The sequence below is a fragment of the Pteropus alecto genome, unplaced genomic scaffold (assembly GCF_000325575.1).
Source record: "Pteropus alecto unplaced genomic scaffold, ASM32557v1 scaffold53, whole genome shotgun sequence".
NCBI classification, from domain to species: domain Eukaryota; kingdom Metazoa; phylum Chordata; class Mammalia; order Chiroptera; family Pteropodidae; genus Pteropus; species Pteropus alecto.
In genome coordinates, this window is record NW_006434366.1 from 2,249,089 (window position 1) to 2,273,889 (window position 24,801).

Here is a 24,801-nt window from a genome sequence, read left to right on the forward strand (position 1 = left end):
TAAAATCTGTGAAAGCAAGGGATTCGAGGTGTAATTGGAGAGAGCCTCTGTCTCCCCCTCTCTGGCTCCTTCTGTCACCTGTTGGGTGGGGAATGGCTGTGGCCTCTTTGGGGGTGGGACTAAAGGGAAGCTGAGTGGGGATATACTCGGTTCAGGTTAAACAGGATAGATTTATGCGGTTCACAGCCATTCTGCTGGAAGTGGCTTCCAGGAGTATCCTAGCAGTGACCACGTCCATTCCCCCGTGTCACGCTGTGAAGACACGGGGACAGAAGTGCTGCTTTGGTCATACGGACGTGCCCGGCAGTGCCCGGCACCAGAAGTACATGGGCGGGGGAGGAAAAGCTCGTCTGTAGAAAAATTTTCCTGTTATCAGACCAAAATTCTTCCTGTTATAAGACTGTAAGTGGAAGATTCTGTTCTCTCCTGATTACAATTGAAGTTCTGTCTTGTCAGGAATATGCGTGTAATGCAGTGAGACCATTACAGACACGCTATTCTCTATTTCTCGTTTTGGTCTGGATTTTGTGAAGTAGGGTTCGTCAGAATCCCAGTGCCGGAAGGGCTCCGACCAGTCGCACCACTACGGACCATGGGTGAGGCGGCTCGGGAAATCACGTGCTGTGCATCTTGAGTGTCCATAAGAAACAAGTTTCTGTAGAAAATATTTTCAAAATCATCATGGGAAGAAACAATCCGAGGCTATGCAACTAAAAATGTAAGGAAAATATTACAGAGGTAGGACAGACAGTTAACGAACATAAACATTGTGTTTTAGTGTTTGCCGACTTCTAAAAATTTGTAATGTGTTGCCATATCTTTACTCATCCTAAAAAACATGCACTTGCCTAATTTTATGTCTGTAATTTTGCACTTTTGTTCTTGAAGTAGGGCTTCCAAAATACATAAGCTCCGGGTCCCACAAAAACCTGGATCTGCCGGGCCGTGCTGTGAGGACACGACCATACAGCCAGGTCTCCTGGGAGCCCGCAGAGAGCTGCGTCTCTGCATCCTGTTAGGACTGGAACTGCAGGTGCGAGTGATGCCAAGATGCTGGGAGTCCTTTGGGACTTGAAAGGCCATCTTGACTCTGGCTTCAGCATGCATGTTGTCGCTCATTTTTCTGCACGATTCTTTGCTGGGTGCCCAGGGCCTGTGGGGCCGCACGTACTGTCCGTGGTTATCGCTGATGTGTGTTTGAGCCCTCACACTATCTGTCGGGGTGCCTTACAGGTTCCGGCCCTATTGTCAACCAGGTAACCTCTCTGCATCATTTTAAAAGTCCTCCAGAGTGGACCCTATTGCATCCTTTAATGACTGTCAATCTGAGCGGAGGGCGGGGATCGGCCTTCTGAAATGCCTCCATCACTGCGTTAAGCCCTTGGTCCTGGTGTCCAGCCTCCACTCCCAGCCCGATCTGCAGGATTCTGCAGAAGCAACCGCGTAGTAGGGGGATGTGGTTGTGGCCAGTGCTTTGAGGCTCAGTCCACCCAGGCCAGGTGGCCATGGTCAAGACGCCAGACCCCACTGTTCCCTGTGGATCTCTCACCAACCCCGCTCTGGCCTGGCTTGTTGTTGCCAGAATACCCTGCCTTTGTCTCCGTAGAGACCCTGGGAACACCTGCCAGCCCCTTTCCTGCGCATGCTTTTTTTATTATTCACAGAGTGGCAGCACGGGGTGAAGGGGTAAGCGACCCCGCGGTCCTACTAAGTTGTCACAGGTCATGACCGTTGGTCGCTCTTTCCTCATTGGTCCCCTCCCCAGCTTCCGGGTCTCTTCTTCTTGATCGATGCTTTTCTTTCTGATTATAAATATGGTACATCTGTTGCTAAAATTTTCAACAATGCAGAGACATGTAAGGTGGAAAGGGAATTATTCATGAACTTTGCCCAGAGCTATTCCTCCAGACTTATACCAGGCACGGACCGACTTAAATTTTTGATTAAAAATAATTTCTTTTTAATTTATACATTTCAAACTAAAAATTTCCTTGGTGATTAATGTTTTCTTCCATACCTTTTTACTGCTCCCAGCTTGGAGGGTACCCTGGACAATTGGCTGTACATTTATATTAAAGAGGAATTTTCACTCAAAAGGCTAACCTTATAATCAGCTCTTTGTTCTGCTTCTGTAGATATGCTTGCCGCATAGGCTGTAGGGCAGGGTGACCTTGAAATTAACTAAATCCTCCCTTTTGGTTGTTCTGTCTAAATAATAAATGTTGTCTGTAATCCATAGCAACTCCCATGCTTTGTAACTGTAACTGCCTGCTACCCATAGCAACTCCCGAGCTTTGTAACCGTCTGAAGGCAAATTAACCAATCGGCCAATACTAACTAAGCCCTATAAAAGCAAAGTTGCATCTGAGCTCGGGGCCCAGATATTCAGAGCACTAGCTCTTCTGGGACCGCCGGCGTAATAAACCTGAGTTCTCCAACTCTCTGAGTGGTGCTTGGTTTCTCGCTGGTCTGATTTCTGCAACATTTCTGCAACAATATAACATAAAATTGACCATTTTAACTATTTTAAAGTGTACGGTTCAGTTGCTTTTAGTATAGTCACAATGTTGTATACCCATCACCATTATCTAATTCCAGTTTCTAATTTCATCTAACTTTAATTCTAATTTTATCATCCAAAAAGGAAACCTTGCAGTCACTTCTCATTACCTTCCCCTCACCCCAGGCCCTGGCAGCCACTAACTAGTCTTCTTCTAGTCCCTATGGATTTGCCTATTCTAGACATTTCATATAAAAGGAATCATATAATATATGGCTTGTGTGTCTGGCTTCTTTCACTTACCATGTTTCCAGGGTTCACCCATGTTGTAGCCTGTGCCCTATTTATGGATAAATGATATTCCATTGCTGGACACACCACATTTTGTTATTATATTCATAAGTCAACAGATACTTGAGTTATTTCCACTCTTGGGTGATTGTGAATAGTGTTGTTGTGAGCATTTGTGTACAGTATTTGTTTGAACACCTATTTCCAATTCTATTGGGTACATGCCTAGGAGTGGAATTGCTGGGTCATACGATAATTCTGTGTTTAATTTTTTGAGGAGCCACCATGGTGTTTGTACACTCGATGTTGTCTCCTAGGTCCCTTAAACTATCCTAACTTTTGAAATTATTTTTTCTTTTTGCAGTTCAGCTTGGGCGATTTCCATTACTCTGTCTTCCAGATCACTGATGCATTATTACGTATCATCTAATCTGCTGGTGATTCCTTGTATTTTTTTTTATTTCAGTCATTGTTTTGCTTAGCTTTGACTGGTGTCCTCTCACATTTTCTGTCTTTGTTGAAGTTCTCACTTTGTTGAAGTTCATCCATTTCAGTCCTAAGTTTGTTGAGCACCTTTGTGACCATTACTTTGAACACTTTATTGGGTAGATTGCTTATACTCATTTTGTTTAGTTCTTTTTCTGAGGTTTTGTGTTGTTCTTTTGTTAGGGACATATTCCTTTGCCTCTTCATTTTGCCTAATTCTCCATTCGTTTCTATGTGTTAGGTATATCAGCTACGCCTCCTGCTCTTGAAATAGTGGTTTTATATAGGAGATGTCCTGTGGGGCCCAGCAGCACAATCCCCTCTGGCTACTGGAACTGTTTTCCTGGGGTGTTCCCTGTGTGGGCTAAGTCCTTGGTGGGTCGTGTCCACTGGTGCTGGTAGGCTAGGAGGAAGATGTCAAGATGGTGCTCACTAGTGCTGGTGTTAGCTCGACGAAACGAGATCACAAAAATGGCTGCCACTAGCATCTCAGTCCCTGGGGAGAGTCCTACTTGTCTCCTGCCTCTCCAGCAGATGCTTCAGGATTAGTAAGTGGGTCTCCTTCACTTATGGTCTGTGTGCTTTTCTATCTGGTGTTTTCGCACTGAATCCCAAGGCCGCTGTACCATTTCGCATTCCCACCAACAATGAATGAGAGTTTCTTTTGCTCTTGACCTTTGCCAGCATTCGATGTTGTCAATGATCTGGATTTTGGCCTCTCTAATAGGTGGGTAGTGGTATCTCGTTGTTTTAATTTGCATTTCCCTGATGACATATGATGTGGAACATTTTTTCATGTGCTTATTTTTCATCTATATATCTTCTTTGGTCAGATGTTTGTTAAGGTCTTTGGCCCATGTTTTAGTTAGGTTGTTTGCTAATGGTTTTTTTAAATGAATAATTTTATTAAATACTTTTTAAAAAAACAATTGCAGAGAGGATTACGTGGTTTTCTTCTTTGGTTTGTTAATATCATGAATTACATCAATTGATTTTTTTTTTTTTTTTTGTTGAGTGGAAACCTGACAGTGGTGGGCCTTGGCCATATTTTAGACTACCTGGCACTTGAGTCCCTTCTCTATGTTTGGGGACTACCCTTTTTATCTCTCTTGGTAGGAGACAGCCTACCTCTAATTGTAGACTTGAAAAATGCCACTTTCCCATTTTCCCAGTTTTCCTGGCTGCTGGGCAGACATGTGACCAGGTTTAGCCAATCGAATGTACCCACCTGGGATTTTTCATCTGCAGCGTGGGATCCAGAGCACCGGCAGAGCGTTCCTTGTGCCAGGATGGACTCTTCATCAGGCTGGTTCTGTGGTGTGGTGTTTTCTGTGGTTCTGGATGTGTACTTTCTCTTTGCCCTGCCTGTTTCTGAGCCTAATCCTCCAGGCTTCCTGAAAACCTGGTGAGCTACTAAATATTCTTTTGGTACTTTTGTTTTCTGATTAAGTAACTATAAATTAGTTTCTGTTGTTTGCAGTTAATAACAATGACCAATACACTTGCACTCATAGGAGAAATCCTGCTGGTCTAAGAATTATTTGAAATCATCATTGAATTCAGTTTGTTAATATTTACATAAGTCCAACTGGCATATAGTTTTCTCTTCTTGTCCTGACCTGATCTGATTTTGGTGTCAAGTGCATGTTAACTTTTGGGAACATTTGGATCAAAAAAAAAAAAAAAAATTTCCCAGAGTAAAATTGCTGTATCAAGCGGTCTGTGAATTTTTAGTTTTGACGGATATTGTCAAATTGCTACTCAAAGAGGTTTTTCCAGTTTACGTTCTGACCAGCAATATGTAATACTGCCTATTTCTCTTCACCCTTAACATGAAGGACCTATCAACACCAATTTTTTTATGGATGAGTTGACCATCTTTGCATATGTTCAGAATCTTCTGATCCTGCTGTTTCTTTTTCTACAAACTGTCTATTCATGTCCGTGAGACAGGCAAAGTCCTTATATGTGTGCAGGACATATAAGCGGGGAGAGATAAGTAAGTAATAAGTAGGCGAGGAAATTATATTTCCAACGTTTTAAGTGTTCAGCTATAAGGGTTTTTATGAGTGAACCACATTCCTTTTGGTAACAAAATTACATAAAGAAGGAAATCTTTTTAAACATCTGTTTTTGAAACCATTTTCCATGTTATCTTATTTTGTCTGATGAGACGCTCCCCCTAGAGGCAAGAAATATATTAGCAACAGGATGTCTTGGTTGCTTCCTCTTGCTTCCAAGTTAATAACATTTCGGTTTTGTTTTTTTTGCAGGAAACTTTTTTTTTCCTTTTATTTTAATTAATTAATTAAAGTTATTTTTATGGTAACATTGGTTAACGAAATCCAATAAGTTTCAGCTGTACACTTTAACAGTAAGGCATAAATATATTTGCACTGTGTGTTTACCTCCCATAGTTAGATTTCTTTCTGTCACCACATATTTGACCCCTTTCACCCCGTCTACCTCCCCACTCCTCTCCTACTCTCTAACCTCTGGTAATCACTAATCTATTGTCTATGTCCATGCGTCTCTGTCCTGTTCATTTATTGCTTTCAGGTTTATATCCCACGTATAAGTGATATCATGCAGGAATCTTTGTAACCCATTCATCCACGTCGATGAGAGTTAGCATTGTTAAAACTAGACAGTGCGATCCATAAACACCTTTGTCAGTGTACAGAAACACAAATGGCCACCTGTCCCGATTCATGGAAAGCACATTTATTTGTTGGTTCATCTCTTTCACTGGAATGTGACCTCCACACATATAAGGACTTTGCCTGTCTCACTCTTTGCTTTAACAAATGCCTATAATGGTACCTGACACACAGTAGGGGTTAAATAACTGTTGGATGAATGAATGAATGAATGAATGAACGAACGAATAAACGAATGAACGAAACTCTCAGCTTAGAATCCACAATCAGGCCCTGTGGCCAAGGGAAGATACTAATTTGTGACCTAGGACTAAGCAGCCTGTGCTCAGTGGGATTTACTTAAATGGCTTAGGCCAAATTTATTCGCTCGACACTTATTTACTGAGCACCCGCTCGGTGCCACACACCATTGTGAGGCTGAGGGTCTGCTGATGATAAAAGCAGGCATGATTCCTGCCCTTATAAAACGGTTATTTAGAGAGTGTTTTAGATGGTAATATCTGTTCTGGAGGAGAGTCAAATAGGGAAGACAGAGCGTGCTGGGTGGAGAGGAGGCCCCACTTTTATGGGGTGTCAGACAGCACGTCACTGAGGGGTGCAGGAGGGAGGGAGGGAGCTCTACAGCCAAGCGTGTGTCAAGACACGGGAGCAAAAAGTCAAGGAGGCTGGTGTGGCGGAAGCAGAATACGGGAGGGGGGAGGGAGGAGAAGGCATCAGAAAGATAAATTTAGGAGATGTGCCCCAGAGATGTGAAATTTCTAGGGAGATTGATAGAGGATTTTCTGGCAATGAAGAAGGACCTTGTGAGTCAAGGGCAAAAGCAAGGCTGGGTTTTTCCCACAGATTTCTCTGCTTCCGAGGTTAGCTTCCAGGTTGCCTTCCCAGAAACCATTTCCTTAGAAAGAATCCGATCATGACTATGAGGTGACAACCCTATAGTGTGGCCCACATGCCAGGAGATGGGAGATGTTCTAGGGTGGCACAAGGTACATAAGGAAGAATCCGTTGAACCAGATTCTTTCTGAACTAAGCCGAATGGAGAGAAGCGACATTCAAAGCATTAATGAGAGAATTTTCAACCGTTAAGGAGAGAGTTTTCAAAGTGATTCTTTTGAAAGACTCACAGTTTAAAACAGTTGACCAACCGCACCCAGATGATTAAAAACAGATGCAACACAAAATATGTTGTGACACAATTTTAACTGATGAAGATAAATATTTAAAGAGGAAATAAAACCCACCAAGAAGTTTACCTACCCAGGAGTGAATCAAATTGACACCAGCTAATTTCGCAACACTGGGCGCAAAGGAGAGAATAGAAACACGTCTCCGACTCTCTGAAGAAATAACTTTGTAAGCACAGAATTATAAACTCGCTCAAAATGTTATTAAAGTGTCATGACAAATGAAAGACCATTTTGTATTTGTAAAGATCCAGGAAGTTTACTATACTGACAAGAAATATTTACTGGGTGACGACCCCATCACGGTGACAACTAGGGGAGGGCCACAGTGGTAGCAGTGATCAGAGAAGCCAGAAAAAAAGGATTCTTAACTCTAAAGAACTTGACTGTAAAAATGTGCATGTCGGTTTAAAAATAACGTTCAAGATGATAATGACATGCGGGATTGGGGGAGTGAGTGGAGGAGTAGGAATTGGGCTAAAGTTCTTGCCTGATTTAGGAGGCAATAGATAATGATTTTGCTCCAGATGTTAACAGCAAATTAGAAAAGAAAATAAATATGAATATTGGAATGCATTAGAAAAGTAAGAATAAGATACATCACTTTCTTATCCATTAGAAATTGTATTTGGTTGCTATAACAGAAACCCAGACAACAGTGGCTCAAACACATTAGAGGACTATTTTTATCTCTCATAGAAAAAGCCTAGACGTGGGCATTCCCCAGCTGGTATCCAGACTTCTTCTGTCACTATGTTTTCCCATGCTCGTGACTGGATCTTTGTCCTCATGCTCACAATATGGCTACCAGAGTGCCCCTCCTCATGTGGAAAGAAGAGGAGTAAATACAAAGGGCAAGAAGACCATTCTAGCCTGAGGCAGCCTCTTTACAACAAGCTTTCCCAGAAGATTTACCCAGGGCCCTCTGCTGACATCTCATTGGCCAGCGAGTGCCACGTGACCCACCCCTAGCTGCAAGGGAGGCGGATGAAGGTAATCCTTTTCCCTCCTCCCTTTGAGGTAGATATACTGCCACCTCAAATTATCATGGTTCTATTAGTTAGGAAAATGAGAAAAATGGATACTGGCTAGGCAACTAGCTGTCTTTGTCTCAACTTCGAAAATAATAAAAGGAATAAAATGCCAACGAAAACTCAATCAATTCAACAAAGATATGGAACGTGAAAAAAAAAGATGATAGACGGAAATCATGAAATAATATGGCAATAAGTCCAGGCATATTAGAAATCATAATAAATGTAAATTTGCAGTATTCATCTATTAAAAATACAAAGACTTTCTTGCTGGGTCAAAACAGACGTATCTGTATTTTGTTAACGAAAAGAAATAAGAAGTCGAAAATAAATCAGTGAATAAAAATATAGCAGGGAAGAGACACCCACCTCTGATAATGGTGTGCTAAGAAGTAGTAACCCTTTTGCTGAGAATAACTGGAGAAGCCGATCAAAATGCTTTATATTTCTGCCTGAAGGAATTGGAAAGCAGTACCGTAGTTAAAAAATGTCTGGGCCGTGATCTAAACTAAGAAAGAAATCCAGAGATGGAAGCCTGGCGTTTGGAAATTGTCCCGCAGCTTGTTTCTTGGGCCTTCCCTGTCCCGTGCAACCACCCACCACTTCCTCCGTTTTCCAGCTTACTCCCCTCTTTCCCACTGCTCTCACCCCGTCAACTTTACGCGGACACCCCACAGCCTTCTATGGCCGACTCTTCTCTGCATCCCCTCATAGTCCCACACTGGCCTCCACTATACTCACCCTCCACACTCCAGTGTGACCCCTCGGTGACCCCTGGGGCTGTGACTCTGAGAGGGAACCAGGGCCACTCAATAACGCCCAGTCCTTAGTCAGGACCTTTCTACTCAGCATTGACCTTGTGGCTCCAGGTACGTCTTCAGAGGCTGAGAGCAGGCAGAGGTAGGGCCTTGCTTGTGCAATGGCTGCTTCTTACCCATCTCCTGACTGTGGCCTTGAAGCCCTTGGGAAGAGGAAGACAGGAAAGTATTTGAAGCCGCTTGAGCCTGAGCTGGGGGCCCTGGTTGGTCCTGGGGGCTTCGTACTCTTCCAAGAGGCTGATAACTGTGGACCTGGCAAACGAGCCAGACACGGGGCATTCAACCAGGACATTTACCCCACCCGCCTAACTCCACTGTCTTCATCAAAGTTAATTATGGTTAAATTTTTATAGTATATATCTCCCAGATCCCCTCTTTAAAAAAAAAATGCCTTTATAATGCAAACATATAAACACTTTCTGGGATAGAAACCATAGTGTTCTTCCATGTCAGCACATAGAGAACAAACTCATTCTTTGCGGTTTTTTCTTTTCGGTTTGTATTCAGTATTTCTTAATAGATGAGTTTTCACAATTCTACATTCCCCAGTAACCACCGCCCAGACAAGACATCGTACATTTCTCTTTGTTTCTTTGTGCTGTTTGCAAACAATATCTCTCATACCCCTACCCTAGATGTAAACTCTATTCTGAATTATTTGCCCTATAGTTTAGTTTTGCCTGTTTTAGAATTTTATATGAATGGAATCATTCTGTAAATACTCTTTTTGTTTCTGACGTCTTTCATTTAGCATAAGGTTTCTTAGATGCATCTATGTTGTGTGTATCTGTAGTTTGTTCATTTTTATTACTGCATATTATTTTATGACTATACCACGATTTCTTTGTCTAGTCACCTGTTGGTGAACACTTGAATTGTTTCCAATTTTGATCTATTTGAATAAAATTACTATGAACCATCATACACAAGGCTCTTGTGGATATGTTTTCATTTTTCTTGCACAAATACCTATGAGTGGAACACCTGAGTTATGGGATGGATACATGCTTAACTTTATTAGAAACTATCAACCCATTTCCACAGTGTTTCTACTATTTCATATCATCCACCCGCTGTGTGTAAGTGACCCGGATGTTATACGTCCTTGCCAAAATTTGGTGGTGTATTTTTTTTATTTTAGCCATTTTCTAGGGTGTTTGGAATTATCTCATTGTAGTTCTAATTTTCATTTTCCTCATTTCCTACGTCTGTAGGACATCTTTTAATGTGCTTCTTAGCCATTTGTAAATCTCCTTTTGTGAAGGCCTTGCTTATGAATTTTACTCCAAACTCATTCTTTCTAATCATTTGGTTCCATTATTTGATTGAATTGAAATACCTGTCATTGAATTCCCTATTAGTACTGTTGAAAATGTCTCGAATTTATGTTTGCATCAACCAGATTGAAATGACTAACTTTATACGCATTTGTGCCAAAGGGCTGGTATTTCAGGAGTCTTGACTCTTTAGCCAAATATTGGGCATTTATGGAGGAAAGAATGGACAAGAGTTCCACATTGACACCAAAAAGCTGCTCGCCGTTGGAAGGTGTCCCAGTGCCTGAGTCACATGTGCCCTTATGACATCATGGTTCTCCCCTCCTCCTCTCTGCCAGACCTGTGGCTGGAGCAGTGCAGACCTGAGAGCGAGGGACCATCAGGCTCCTAATTGTGGACAATTCAGGGGAGCTTAGACCTGGGGGGATTTGAACCATCTATTTCCGAACCATGGGCACTTGATTTTGTGTAAGAGAGAGCCAAGCCTCCCAAAGGCGCAGGCAAGGGAAAGTAGATTCCAGAATCTAGGGTCTCTGGGCAAAGCTGGAGGTTGAGTATGTGGTGGATGCTGCACAGAGTTGTAGAGAGAACAATTATGTACCCATAACTGTTATCTCTAAACTCTGGTTACAGAAGGATGGCTAGGTTTATGAAATCATACTACAAGAATTTGAGGAGACTGGAAAGGTAAAGAACACATGGAAAAAGAAAGTCTCCACTCCCAATCCCACATACTCCACGAACGGTAGTTCTGCAGAGGCCCTCAGAGGGGAGGGACCCCACCTGCACTGTCTCTGACCCGAGTCACTCAGGAGCGATGTAAATTTTTATGTCCTTGATGTAGGCAACAGTTTCTTAGCTATGAGACTTAAAACACAACCAACCAAGAGGAGGAAACAGATGAATCCGAATTCATCAACATTAAAAACTTCTATTCTTTAAAGAACACTTCAAGGAAGTAAAAAGACAACCCACAGAATAGGAGAAAATATTTGCAAGTCATCTATCTGATAAGGCACTTGCATCTGGAATATAAGAATTATAGACTATCAAGGACCCTTACAACTCAGTAATAAAAAAAAACCAAATGATTCCATTAAAATGGAAAAAGGATCTGGATAGAATTTTCTCCAAAGATATTCAAATGACCAAAAACCACATGAAAATATGCTCTACATCATTAGTCATCAGGGAAATAAAAATAAAAACCACAGTGACATACCTCTCCACAATACAGTAGAGTAACTATAATTTTAAAAAGTAAGATAGTAACAAGTCTTGGCAAGGATGAGGAGAAACTGGAACTTACATACACAGCTGGTAGAGATGTAAAATGGTACAGTCACTTTGGAAAACAGTGCGTCTGTTCCTCAAATAGTTACACAGAGAGTTACCACGTGACCCAGCAATTCCGCCCCTAGATATGTACTGAGGAGATGTCCACACAGAAATTTGTATACAAATGTTTATGGCAACATTGTTCATAATAGCTAAAAAGTGGAAACAACCTAAATGTCGATCAATGAATGGATGGATGGATACATAGAAGTGGTATGTCCATTCATAGGAATATTATTTGGCCATAAAAAAGTATGAAGTACTGATCAGTACTACGATGTGGTTGATCCTTGAAAGCATTATGCCGAATGAAAGAAGCCAGTAGTAGAAGACTGCCTAGTATACGATTCTATTTATGCGAGAAGTCCACATAGGCAAATCGTTGGAGACAAGTAGTTTAGTGGTTGCTGCGTGGTAGTGTAGTGATAGCTAGAGTGTATAGGATTTCTTTCTGAGGTGATGAAAATGTTTTAAAATTGACCGTGCTGACGGCTGCACAGATCTGTGAATGTGCTAAAATCCATTGAATCATAGACTTTTAAATAGGCGAATTGTATGCTAGGAAAATATCTCAATAAAGCTCTTATTGTTAAAAAGTGAAAAAACGACCCACAGAATAGAAGAAAATATTTTCAAATCATATACCTGACGATGGGATAGTAGCCAAAATGTATAAAGAACTCTTATACTCATTAGTTTTAAATATCCAATTAATAAATGGGCAAAGCATGGACAATACACTAGTGGTTACCAGAGGATGGGGAGAGGGGAGAGAGGGGAGGTAGACAGGGGAAAAAATTTAAATCATTTCTTCAATTAAAAAAAAAAGAATACTCATAAACCTTATGTTGTATTACAATACAGGTTCGTGGAGGTACACATTGGGTTGTTCCACTATCGGTGATGCTAAATTTGATTACTTTGTTAATGTGACTGCCAGATTGCTCCATTGTAAAGGAATAGTCTTTTTATCATTAATAAGTAATCTGTGGTATACTTTGAGTCCAAGCAAATATCCCTTTCTGCAACAACCATTCCATTGGTATGAGAATCCATTGATAATATTTATTTAAATCTGTTATTATATTGAGGGCTACAGGATGATTGTTTTCTGATTCTGTCATTTGTACATTTATTAACTGGCATTCATCTGTAAAACTTCCTCTCATACATATTTACACACACATATATACACACACATATATGTGTGTATATTATATCTACATATACGTTTGCGTTTTCACCTTAATTTTTAAGAGTTTGTAGGAGAATATCTATCTCACATATACATGGAAATGTACCTTTCATGATATGTTTACAAATATTTTCTGCAGTTTATCATTTCTCTTCTGACTTTGTTTATGGTGTTTGTCATACAGTTTTTATTTCTATACAATTGAATTTATCAATCTCTTTCACTGCAACTGAATTTTGAGTAATAATTAAAAAGGATTTTCTCACGCCCAGATTATAAAAAAATTCACGTTTTCTTCTTATACTTAAAATTCTAAATCTAAATGTCCACTTTAGATTTGGAGGGCTATATAGTATCAACATAAATTTAACTCAAATTTGTGCCCATTTCTGTAAAGATTCATGTTCAGACTTAGTGAAGTTTAAATCATTTGTTGGAGTCATCTGGTTAATTGAATTTTCTCTTCATTGACTTTTAGTCGGAAAGCCCTTTATTTCAACTCTCGCAGAAAATTTTAAAACGTGTTAGCTTCCTGCTTTGAATCCGATAAACAACTTTTAACAATCTTCACACTCCTTAAAATTAAGTCTAATTGCATTTTACTGTGAAAATTGTAGGACTTTTACTAAATCTCTACAGAATGAAGACCATAGAATGAAATTGTTTCACTAAAGAAAATGTTGGTTAGCACTGTTTTCCCATGACACATTTCTGTCACCTAAAAGTAGAGTAACCCTTAATTTATGAAGGACTTCATTTAGTTAACTTTTACTTAAAATCAAATGGAACGTTCTTTTTCACACCAATTCCATCTGGAAAGTGAATTCACACAATTAACTCACTAACATGATAAGCACTAAAGAAGTACAAAGAACCAGCAATCTTAACTCAGCCATTCATTCCACATCAGCAGTTGCTGATATGAAAAGCTTTCCACTCTTTGTAATCGTTAAAGTAGATTAAAAATGTAAACCCCGACTGTATATATTTACTCAAAAAATGTATCGTATATTTAAAAACAGTGAACTTAATTTTATGTGAACTATACCTCGATAAAGCTGATTTTTAACGGGCTAAAATAAATAAATAAATAGATGAGCAAAGGATTTCGATAAACATTCGGTGTAAGAAGATGTATACCAATGACAAGTTGTTCATCGTGATTAATTTTCACGGTAATGCAAATGAAAACCTCAAGGAGATACCACTTCACACCCACTCGAATGGCTATTGTGTTTTCAAAGAAAAGAAAGAAGTGTTGCTGAGTATGTGGGGGAAATGGCGCAACTGCTGGGGAAGTCTGGGGGCTCCTCAAAAAGTGAAAAATAGAGTGATCGTCTGACCTAGCAATTCCACTCCTAGGTGTATACCCAGGAGAACTGAAAAACGTGTGTCCCGACAGAAACTTAAACGTCAATATACCTAGCGGTACTATTCATAATAGTCAAAAAGTAAAAACAACTCCAACGTCTGTTAACCGATGAAGAGATTTTCAAATGTAGTGTATCCATGAGACGGAGTCTCATTCGGCCACAGAAAGCTATGAAGCGCTGTGACATGAATGAGCCTTGAACACATTCTGCTGAACGAACGAAGCCACTCACAAAACCCCTTTCGCCTGGTTCCGATCATAGGAAATGTCCATAATAGGCAGATCTATGAGGATGTAGATCAGCGGTTGCCAGAGGCTGGGGGAGGGGAGAATGGAGATTGGCAGCCCCTGGATATGGGGCGTATTTTGGGGGCGACGAAACTCTTCTGCAATCAGAGAGCGGCGATGGTCGCACAGCTCCGTGAATATTCTACCCGCTACTGAGTCGCACAGTCTTCGGTGGTAAGTTTCATGGAATGCGAATTGTCGCTCAAGAAAAAACTGTTTACAGGTAAAAATGTTTAAACTTACAGAAAGACATAAAAGAATTCTTCAGCGAATGGAGGGCTAGTCCTTGTTCTTAGAAGAGACTCAATCTCATGACGATCGCCTCCCTCCACAAGATCAAAGTCCTATCACAACCAACACCGACCCCATGACGTGCTTGACGGGAATGTGTATATTTGATAATAGCTTTGAATGGTTTGTCGCATTAGGAATATCTAAATTTGTCCATTTTAAACAGTTGGATATGAATCTACCTGTTCCTGGTGCCTTATTTATAGTGGAATAGCCTTTTCAACTTACCAATTTTTACGTATTTTCTTCAGTTAATTTTGGTCATTTCCATTTCGTTGGAAAAGTATTTCCTCTGAGTTGTTACATTTGGTCTCCTATATGTATTTATATCTCTCTGTGATTACGTTGCCTTTCTCAACCACCGAAGTTCATGGACTATCTACCTTTAATTTTGGTCTTTTCAAAGCATCACCTTCCAACTTTATTTTCCACCTCTCATTTTTTTTTCTTTAATTAACTGAAGATTTTTATCTTTATCTTACTGCTTTCTAGATTTATCGGTTCTCTCTCTTTCTAGCTGCGCTGCTGACCCCCGAATCAGGGGAAAGACAGGAGGTGCCAAGCCTGAGAAGACACTCGATTGTCGTGAGGAGGTACACTAAGGGTCCCTCCTGCTGTCCTGTGTGACTGGGGATGAGGAGCATGGCAATGGGCCTCACTGGAGGGGAGCCCTAGGATGGAATCTCATTGCCCTGTGTTTGCACTGAGCTCTGGTATGTGTCCGACAGGTGGGAAGTAGACAGGTAGCACCAGCTCCCATGGGTCTGGTTTCTGAGGCTGATTCAAGTGTGTGGCGGATATTCCAATCCCTGTGTCATAATGCAATTGTGAACTCATAGCTCTTCCCCTCATATTACTCATGCCAGATCTTGGGAGGTAGAGAGATCAAGGCTAATGAACCATCTAGAGACAAGCCATGAGCACACGGGTTCGATTCTGTGTAAGAGACATGGCCACATCTAGTAGGCTTGCTGGGGGTGGGTGGGAGACACCCTGAGCTTCATAAGACTTGGGAAAAGAGGGGAAGCTGAGGCAGGGGGTATCCTTGTGTAGAGCCCCAAGAGAAACAGCAATCTTAACTCAGCCATTCATTTCCTGTTTAATTCTGATGACAGAAAGGTGGAAATTTAGTTGTATTTGAATTAGAGGATGTCAATCAGACCACTGTATATCGTGTGAAGAAAAAGAAAAGTAAGGTGAGTCAAACCCCATGTAGTCTGAGAGAGATCCAGAACGCTCACATCCGTGTCACGAGCGTGCGGAACGGCGCCTCTTATGGGTCCAGAGTCTAACACAATCAGGAGTCCGCTCAACGCTGGCTCACGTTCCCTCCACTCCGTCTCTGAGTCTGGGCCTGACTGTGACGTGAAGAGTGGAGAGAGAACATGAAAGCCATCTAGGAATGCCTGGGGCTGGGAGGCGAGGTGGTGAGGACTCTGACTTAGCGAACAGGCTGTTGGAAGTCGGGCGAGGCTGGCAGTAGACGACGTGACGAGTGAGGGCACTGAAACCCCGTCACGGCATCTAAACGCATCGCTACGGCAGACAAACCAACCGGCGGGGCCTGGACGAGAAGGAGCAGAGACCGCAAGGCGATCGCATCGTGAGGCCAAACTTCCCAGACCCCACGAACACAGCAGAGGTGGCGTGTGACTGACGAAGGCCCTCACGTCCCCAACGCGGTGGTTTCCCCGTGATCCATTGTGTGAGGTGGTCAAGGGGACAATACGGTGACCAGGGGACAAAGGGGTGTGTCCATGGTGGAGAGGAGGGCTCACCGCCCAGGCCCTCGGCTCTTAGCCAGGGTCCTGCTCACTCCTCTGAAGTCTCTGAAGAGGGGCTGACTGCTAAGAGAATCCAGGATCCCTCCAGGAAGATCCTGGAAGTAGGTGGCAGGATGTTCCCTAAGTGGTTTTTTTTTCTCTGCCTAGAAAATAGAAATGGATGTAACGAAGGCAGCCACGGAGATCCAGGCCTGGTGGCGGGGCACCCTGGTGCGCCGGGCACTGCTGCACGCGGCCCTCAGGGCCTGGGTCATTCAGAGCTGGTGGAGGCTGATGCTGATGCGGGCGCTGGACAGGAAGCGGAGGGAAGCCCTGGTTAGCTACGTTAACAGAGAGAGGGCCGTGGTCAAGCTCCAGTCGTTGGTCCGTATGTGGCGCATCCACTGGCGGTACTGCCAGGTGCTCAAAGCCATCTACAACATCCGGTGCCACTGGCAGCAGCAGAACTGCCAGACCTGTGCTCTCCTCCAGGGCCACTGCGTCGTCACAGCCACTCACCTGCAGTTCCACATCGAAATCATCAACCCCGGAGGGCTGCGCGCAGGAGCCGTGTTTCCCCGTCCCCAGTAAAGGTCTGTCCTGGTCTGGAGTCTCTCGTGGTTTCCTCGGCTAATGGAAATTTTAGGACAAGGGCCCTGATGCCTCCTCTTCTCCCTGGGAAAACCCTCCAGTGAGGTTTCCCTCCTTTCCCCTGGACCCTGTTCTGGATTGACAGTGACCGTATTCTACCTACTCGGTTGTCAAGACAGAAACCCAGGTCCTTGTGTACACTGAGCCAGGAGTCTGATCTTCCTGACTGCCCAGGCCTCTGAGAGACAGGTGAGCTGCATCTCCCTGGGGACTGGCATCTTCTGTACAGGAGAAGGCACTTGGAGGCGCTTCTCTGTCAGCCCAGGATTGGGGATTGGCTGGGATCGGGGACACCTCAGACAAGGGATCTTTGACAGGCAGCCAGAGAAAATGCCAGCATTGGCTGACTCCTCTGGGAGCGGAGCAGCGGAAGTGGTGGGGGGTCTGGGCATGCCGCCGAGCTGGCAATAACCCTGGGGGCGAGCAGAAAACGGGCTTCACGGCACTGCGCCTCTGACGCCACAATTCCCTAAGCTGAGCTCCTCTCCTCGAGGCCCCTGCAGCAAACGGGGCTCCCCCTGACGTTCCCCCACCCCACTCTTGTCTCCATTCTTGGCGATTTTATCGTTGGCCAAGATGACCCCGCCTTCCCCTTGACCTCAAAAAAAAAGGGGCCCCCCCCCCCTGCCACTCGCCCCCCCGGTCACAGCAAAGCCGCGCTGTTCAATAGAACTTTCTTTGACGTTCCGTGTCTGTATGTCTAATGAAGTAGCAGCTAGCCACATATGGTTATGGAAACACTCGAAATGTGCCTAGTGCAGCTAAAGGATTGAATTTTTAACTTTATTATCATTTAAATTAGTTTACATTCAAATAGCCACACGCGTCTCGTAGCCGTTGCCTTGGACGGCGTGGCTCCAGACCCCAGCATTGCCGGCGATTGCGCTCTTGCCCAAATCTCTTTTTCTCGTGCTCCTTTCTCTATGTTTCATTCTCTCCTTCCAGTTCCCTTTTTTCCATTGACCCCGCCGATATTTTTACAGCCTTCGCTCCCGACAGGCCCTTGCATCTCTCTTTACCCCGGTCAGATTCTGTGGTTAACTATGGTCACCTCTCCTCTGCAAACGCGTGTGGGATGCACTCAGCCATCTGCCTGCTCTGCGCCTGCAGGAGAGCGAGCGTGGCTCCAGCAAAGCAGACGACCGCGAAGCCTGGTCCCCGTTACATTCATGACCGCAGATCTCCCCTGGACAGAGTTCCCAGGAAATTCCTCTGGTCTGCGTGCATTTCTGTTTTCCACATTGAAGAACTCATGCCACCTCCTCTCCCCATGTCCCATTCCACTTCTCCCCTTGAACTCGATGATAATGACGTCACCACGCACTTAACTGGAGAAACGGAGGCAGACTGGACCCCCATCTTCCTACCACCGCATTCTCCATCCCAGCTCCATCTGGACCACATTGCTACCTTCCCTCCGGTTGAAATAAAGGAAGAGTCGTCAGATCCGTCAAAGGCCAACTCCTCCACTACCCCACTGCCACCTCCAGGTAGTTAATGTCCAAAAGATTAATCTACCTCTTACATCTTCAAAAAATTCGTCCTCGATCAATTCCTGTTCCAGTTCTTTGCTTCTTCTCATAGCAAAACGTGCTGTCGCTGGGTCCAGTTCCGCGCTTACCATTTTCTTTGCAACCCGCTCCAGTCAGGCTTTTATCCCTCTCGCTCCACGGACACTGCACCGATCAGCTCCCAATATCCGTCCTGGCCAAATCCGGTGTTTATTTCTCTGTTCTCACCTCATGCATCTTCTCTACGTCGGGCTATAGAGCTAACTACTCCTCACTGAAACTCCTAAGTTTTTAAAAGGCGAACAACAAGGAGCACAGCATGTCATCCATAAATACTTTCATATATCTTTACTAGATGAGAGCTTTGTAAATTAGAACCTCTATATCTTCCAACAGTCACAGTAATTCGTCACCATTACGACGTGTGTGTAAGCGCCTAATAACTGAGCTTCAAAACACACAAAGCAGAAGCTTCCTGTGCCCCTTTGCAGCCAGCTACTGCCCCACCACCAGACCTTAGCAACCACGGATCTGTACTCTGGGCCTATTGTTTTGCCTTTTTCAAAATCATGTATAAGGAATTATAGTCTGTAGCCATTTTGAGTTTGGCTTCTTCATTGAGTGTAATAAATTGAGATTTCTCTAGGGTGTTGTGGGTATTCATTTGTTTTTTATTGCTGAGTAATATTCCATTGTGTGATTGTTACCAGAGGTTTTTACCAGTTGTAGGATCTTGGAGTTGTTTCCAGTTTTTGGTGATTACAAATGAATCTGCTATGTATATTTGCATACAGTTTGTTGTGTGAACTTAAGTTTTGCAGTTTTTTTTGGTTAAAAAACCAGGAGTGGGAGCTCCAGCTCTGGCACAAATTGTGTTGACTCATTTCTCCCTTCTCCTTTCCTCCAAACACAAACTAAATACTCTGAAAATAATTCCGCAGACATCATCAAAGGAGTCTGAGATGCAGAAAAAAGGTGGATAGCTAGGAACTTCAAGACTTTCAAAGGTACATCATGAATTCCCTGGATTTTTCTCTTTATCATGTATCACAGACTCGATACCAAAGATACCTCAACCCAGAACCACCAACAGGCATAGGAGTAAATAAAACAATACAAGCCTGCTCTCTCTCGCCAGAGGAAGGGGATGCCTAGCAGAGACTGAGCGGGGAGACCCATAGCCGTGGCAATGGCGGAGTGGACTGCCTGCAGCCGTGACACTGGCCCCCAGATGAGCCCACGCATCTCACGTCCCACACGCACTGGTAGCCATGAGTGTGATCTGCCCACAGCAGCAGCAGCAGGGGAGCGCAGGCTCCTCCACCCACCTCACACCCTACGTCTGCTGACAGCAGTGCCCCAATCTGTCCTCAGCACAGTAACAACAGAACCCAGGCGGGTCAACCTGCCTAATTCCTCACCTGTTGGCAGAAGCAGGTCTGATCTGCCCACAGCAGCAACAGCAGCGCTTGGGGAGGCCGACCCCCTCACCTGCCCCAAACTAGATGAGGGAAGAGAGGGGATTCTCCTGTGCCTCAGCTCCTATAGGCCTAGTACCTGCTGGCCTTCCGCCCAGTGGCGGAGGATAATCTGGACTCAGGGCCTGAGTGTGGATATCGTCATGGCTCGGTCCTTCCGCCCCACTCCTATGAGTCAAGTGTGGGGTGATATCATTTGCCTAGTTCCACAGCCAGCAGGATGGGAAATCAGCAGCTGTTCATTAAAAACTGCGTTAGGAGTGGATGGACTGGTCCTTCGTTCGCCTGCTCTTCCTACTTATGCAAAACATGTGTGTGGCGGCCTTCACTTCCGGGTTAACCATAGAGAGATCCTATTGTGAGCGATGGACCTAAGAGGGAGTAATTGAGAGCAATGCTTTTCAATCTTAGTGCTCATCGCAATCACATGGAGGGCTCGTGAGAGCAGATTGCCGGGCCCCACACAGCTTTTCTGAGTCAACAGATGAGGGTCCCGAGAAAGTCTATTTCTAACAAGTGTCCAGGTGTTGCTATGGCTACTGCTTTAGGGAACCCCACTTTGAAAATTACTGAGGTAGAGCTTAACTCTGTGGTGGCAACGAAAGATAGCACAAACAAATTAACAGGGCTTTTAACAAATTGGAGGTTTATTTCTCTTCCCCATAGACTTTCAGAAATCGGTGATCTGAGACTAGCATGTCACTTTACACGTTGAGGAATCCTGGCAGTCTGCTATAATGGCCTCTATTCCCAAGGTCCCTTCATGATCCTAAATGGCTGCTTCGAATTCAAAAATACATCCATAATCTAGCGAGTAAGAAGAGATGGAGAAAGGCATGCTCTTTCTCTAAGGGCATGACCCTGAAGTTACAGGTGGAACTTTTGTCTACCGCTTCAAAGGACATAAAGGAGATCCGAATAAATGGAGAAATATTCTGTATAGTCATTGATAGAATTACTTCACATTGCAAGATTTCTCATTTTTTCCAATTTAAACTATAGATTATACTCAATTCCAATAAAAACCTCATCAGAAGTTTCGAGAACTGGACAAACGGATGAGGAAAAAAATCATATTGAAGAATCGAAGTCCACAATTAGTTAAGACAATTTTGAAAAAAAGAGACTAGGATACAGTAATGTGATCAGTCACATTAAAGTACATTACAAATCTACAATAATAACATAGTGTCGATTAAGGCACCAGTTACTAAGAACCTCAGGTGAGGGACTGACATTTACTTAAGGATTTTGGGAGGTTTACCCCTTCACTCCATGTCCCTCCTTCACGTGTACATCCAGGCAATAGCCCCTCCTCCACCTGGCAGAAGAAAGGTTTATTTTCTGGATAAGTTAAACCAGAGAGCATCTGGACTCAGGAATTTCAGGTACGGCTAGAGGCAGAGGTGAAACACTATGCTAAAATAAAGGGATTAATTGAAAGTGTGTAGGCTGAACAGAGAGGTCTCCAGCCCTGTGTGTGCCAACGCAGCCCCCTGAAAGCTTGCAGTCACTTTTCATTCCCCTACTCTCTGACTCAAGGTTTTGAGATTTCTCTCTGGGGAAACCAATCCAGTATTGCTGCACACATGCTGCAGAACAAGCCTCAGAGACATGTGACATGAGCATGTTGATCTGGGCCGTATTCAGCTGGGGTGACGTGGCTGGGGACACTCTGCTCCACGTGTTTCTTCCCCTCCTTTTCAGACAGCAGGCTCCTTGGACATTTTCATGTCTTGGCCATGGTAGAAGCACAAGAGGGCAAATATAAATGGACAAAGCCTTTCCAAGCCAAGGCCAAACTTTCATGTCATCATTCCAACTGATTATACTGGGCGCGGCGAGTCATATAGCCAAACCCAAGGCACAGGGAGATAGGTTCTACCCCATTACGGGAAGAAACTGCAAAGTCCCATAGCAGAAGATGTGAATATCGGGTTACAAATGCAGTCTACCACGAGCTCCAAAGACTAGTACAAACAAGTACTTATATTCGGGATCCCCCACTGAAGCAAAGCCCAACTCTACCTTCTTAACCTATACCGAATGGCACCGGTCAGCAAGCCCCACCCATGGACATCGAGCTTCCCTTTCACCTTTTTAATGCCCTTTCTTACACATACATAGACAGCTAAGGATCATTAACACTTGCATAAAGCTTCCAACATGAAAGACAGACAAAAAATAAAACAGAATAAAAAGGGTTTCGAAAAATAGAGATAATACTGAGGACAGAAGAAAAGACGTTAAAAAAAAAAACCAATCAAACAAGCGTAACTAGTATTCTTAGACTGTAAGAGACCATCGCGAATAAGTGCAGCAAGAATCGTAGGCCCTAAAGGAAAAGAATATTCAGAGACAGGAAAGAGCTCTTGAAAGTTAACGCGCTTTCAAGAAAGGAAAAAATCTTCCAAAAAGTAGAACAACAACAAAAAAAAAGTTGGAAAATAGTGTAGAAAATGTTGGAAAATTAGAGGATCCATCTATGATTTAATAGGATTTCTGTAAGTATGAAAATGAGAAAATCGAAGCGTAGAAATTACTTTTTTAAAAAGCTAAGACAGTAAAGTTTCCCAGAGTTGTAGGATGTGAATTTCTAAACTAAAAGACTACGCCAATGCCCAGCACAATGAATGAGGGGAAAACACACAACCTTTTCAAGAGACCCTGAGAGCAATATGTCTGTCGTGGCGAGGGATCGGGGCTGGCTGGTGCCGGAAGCATTCGGGAACGGAGGGACAGTGCTTCCTAGAGAGCAGCGTTCGAAACGCAACGACGCCACCAATCTAAGACCTGGATAGAAACGTGTATTCATTTACTACATAAATGTTTATTGAGACAACACTAACTTCAGATCATCAGGGATGAAGAGAAGATCCTAAAAACTTCCAGGGAGGAAAAAGTAGGGTCACATCTACAGACAAAAGAATCAGAATAGCCTTAGACTTCTGGACGAAAGTGGAACAAAGTCCTCAAAAATCTGAGGGAAAAAAGTTTTTTCAATCTAGAATTCTATACCAAGCAAAACTATCAATCAGATTTGAGGGTAAAACAAAGTCATTTTTAAGACATGCAACTTTTTACAAATGTCTACCCACACCCCTTTTCTCTCTTTCGGAAACTATCATAGAATGCAATCTATCAAAATGAGGGGCTAAATCCAACAAAGAGGGAGACACTGGGTGCAGGATCATGTCCCTGTCACTTGGTGAAGAGCTCAATGGACAACGGAAACCAGAACCAAACAGAAAAATACAGACCCCTAGATGGGAAAGTGCTTACTAGTCCAAAAAAATTTAAACCCAGTTATGAAGGGGAAAATGGATGGAAAGATATCTGTGTCATGAGACACCACACACACACACACACACACACACACACACACACACAAGTTAACAGGCCAATGATAGTCTGGAAAAGAATATCTGTAACATTTCTATCTAGCAAAGGGTTATCTGAGAAGTCACACAAGAGAATAATCAGAATCCAATAGAAAAACAGGCAGAGGACAAGATCCAGCGATTACCAGACGGCCAAGATGCAGCAATTTTAAGAGTGACGGACAGGGAGCAGTGCTAGGACCAGGCGCTGTCCCATGGATGTCACCTGCGTAAACCCCTACGACAGCTCCGTGCAGGTGGAGTGATGCTGCTCCCTTCACTTCACCCAGGAGGAAAAAGACACAAAGGGGCGGGAAGACTTATCACAGAAAGGATCAGTGTCAAAATGAGTGCCCAGGTACTCGCCCTGAAACATCGCACTCTGCTCAAGTCCCCCGTCAGAGAGATGCAAATGAACACAGCCAGGAGACACCACTTTGCATCTCTCAGTCCAGCAAACATTAGGAAGTGAACGACAGAGGTTAGTCAGCCTGGTCCTGCCACTGTGGAGAGCAATCTGTCAGGATTTGGTGGCATGGAGGAGCCACCTGTCTTACGGCTCAGCAAGCTGCCCCAGTGTGCATCCTCCGAAGAACACGTCCCACAGCTGCACAGAGACATGCGGGCAGGTGCTCCTCACAGCGTTATCTGCTGTAGACAATCATTGGTGGTGACTTAGAAATTCATTCATCGGTAGAGAAAAGAAAAACAGGTTATGCTGTGTGGTGAGTACATATGGGCTTGTTGTGTGTAGTCAAATTTGTACATATTGCAACTTTTTTTTTTAACGCGAAGAGCTGTTAGGAAGTTGTGTGGGCAAGGAAAGGGAATCAGAGTGTGCTCCGTGGCGCAGCTGTCACCAGCTCTCGCATAGTCACGATCACACAAACACTAACTAGTGACGGGACCTCAACTGCAGTGACCTCATTGGGAAGACGAGGGAGAAGCAGTTGGGTCGCTTGTGGTGTGGCAGAAAGCGCAGTCCTTGTCTGCTTGGTGGGAAGTCGATGGACGATGCCTTGAAAGGAGGAGACGACATCCTCTGTCGCTGCGATCTGGAGGGAGCTATCCGCAGGGTCGGTTAAGAGCTCAACACGCCTGGAAAATGGTGGTGGGGACAGCCGGAAGATGGCTGGCTTTGGAAGCAAGCCCGAATCCCTAAATCGAATCTTTAAAATATGCCCAATGCCACCACCAGAGGAGTCTACAGTGGGGGCGACATTATCTCCTACGGAATGACTCATGGTTGCAAAATTCCTCCCACTCACTAAGTTTCAGACACGG

At 43.7% G+C, this 24,801-nt stretch overlaps 1 protein-coding gene across 1 annotated transcript; it reads left to right on the top strand.

Moving 5' to 3' along the window:
- Positions 1-592: 592 nt before the first annotated feature.
- On the top strand, positions 593-17,088 carry IQCF2 (IQ motif containing F2). Its single transcript, XM_006909183.1, has 4 exons — positions 593-596; positions 1,234-1,256; positions 15,850-15,930; positions 16,666-17,088. The coding sequence occupies exons 1-4, from the start codon at positions 593-595 to the stop codon at positions 17,086-17,088; spliced, it is 531 nt and encodes a 176-aa protein (XP_006909245.1).
- The last annotated feature ends 7,713 nt before the right edge of the window (positions 17,089-24,801 follow it).

Bases quoted from the DNA above. Each gene is read 5' to 3' on its own strand.
- IQCF2 (XM_006909183.1), top strand. The intron at 1,257-15,849 runs GTAACCTCTCTG...TTCTGATGACAG, and splicing joins CCGGCCCTATTGTCAACCAG to AAAGGTGGAAATTTAGTTGT. The intron at 15,931-16,665 runs GTGAGTCAAACC...TTCTCTGCCTAG, and splicing joins TGAAGAAAAAGAAAAGTAAG to AAAATAGAAATGGATGTAAC.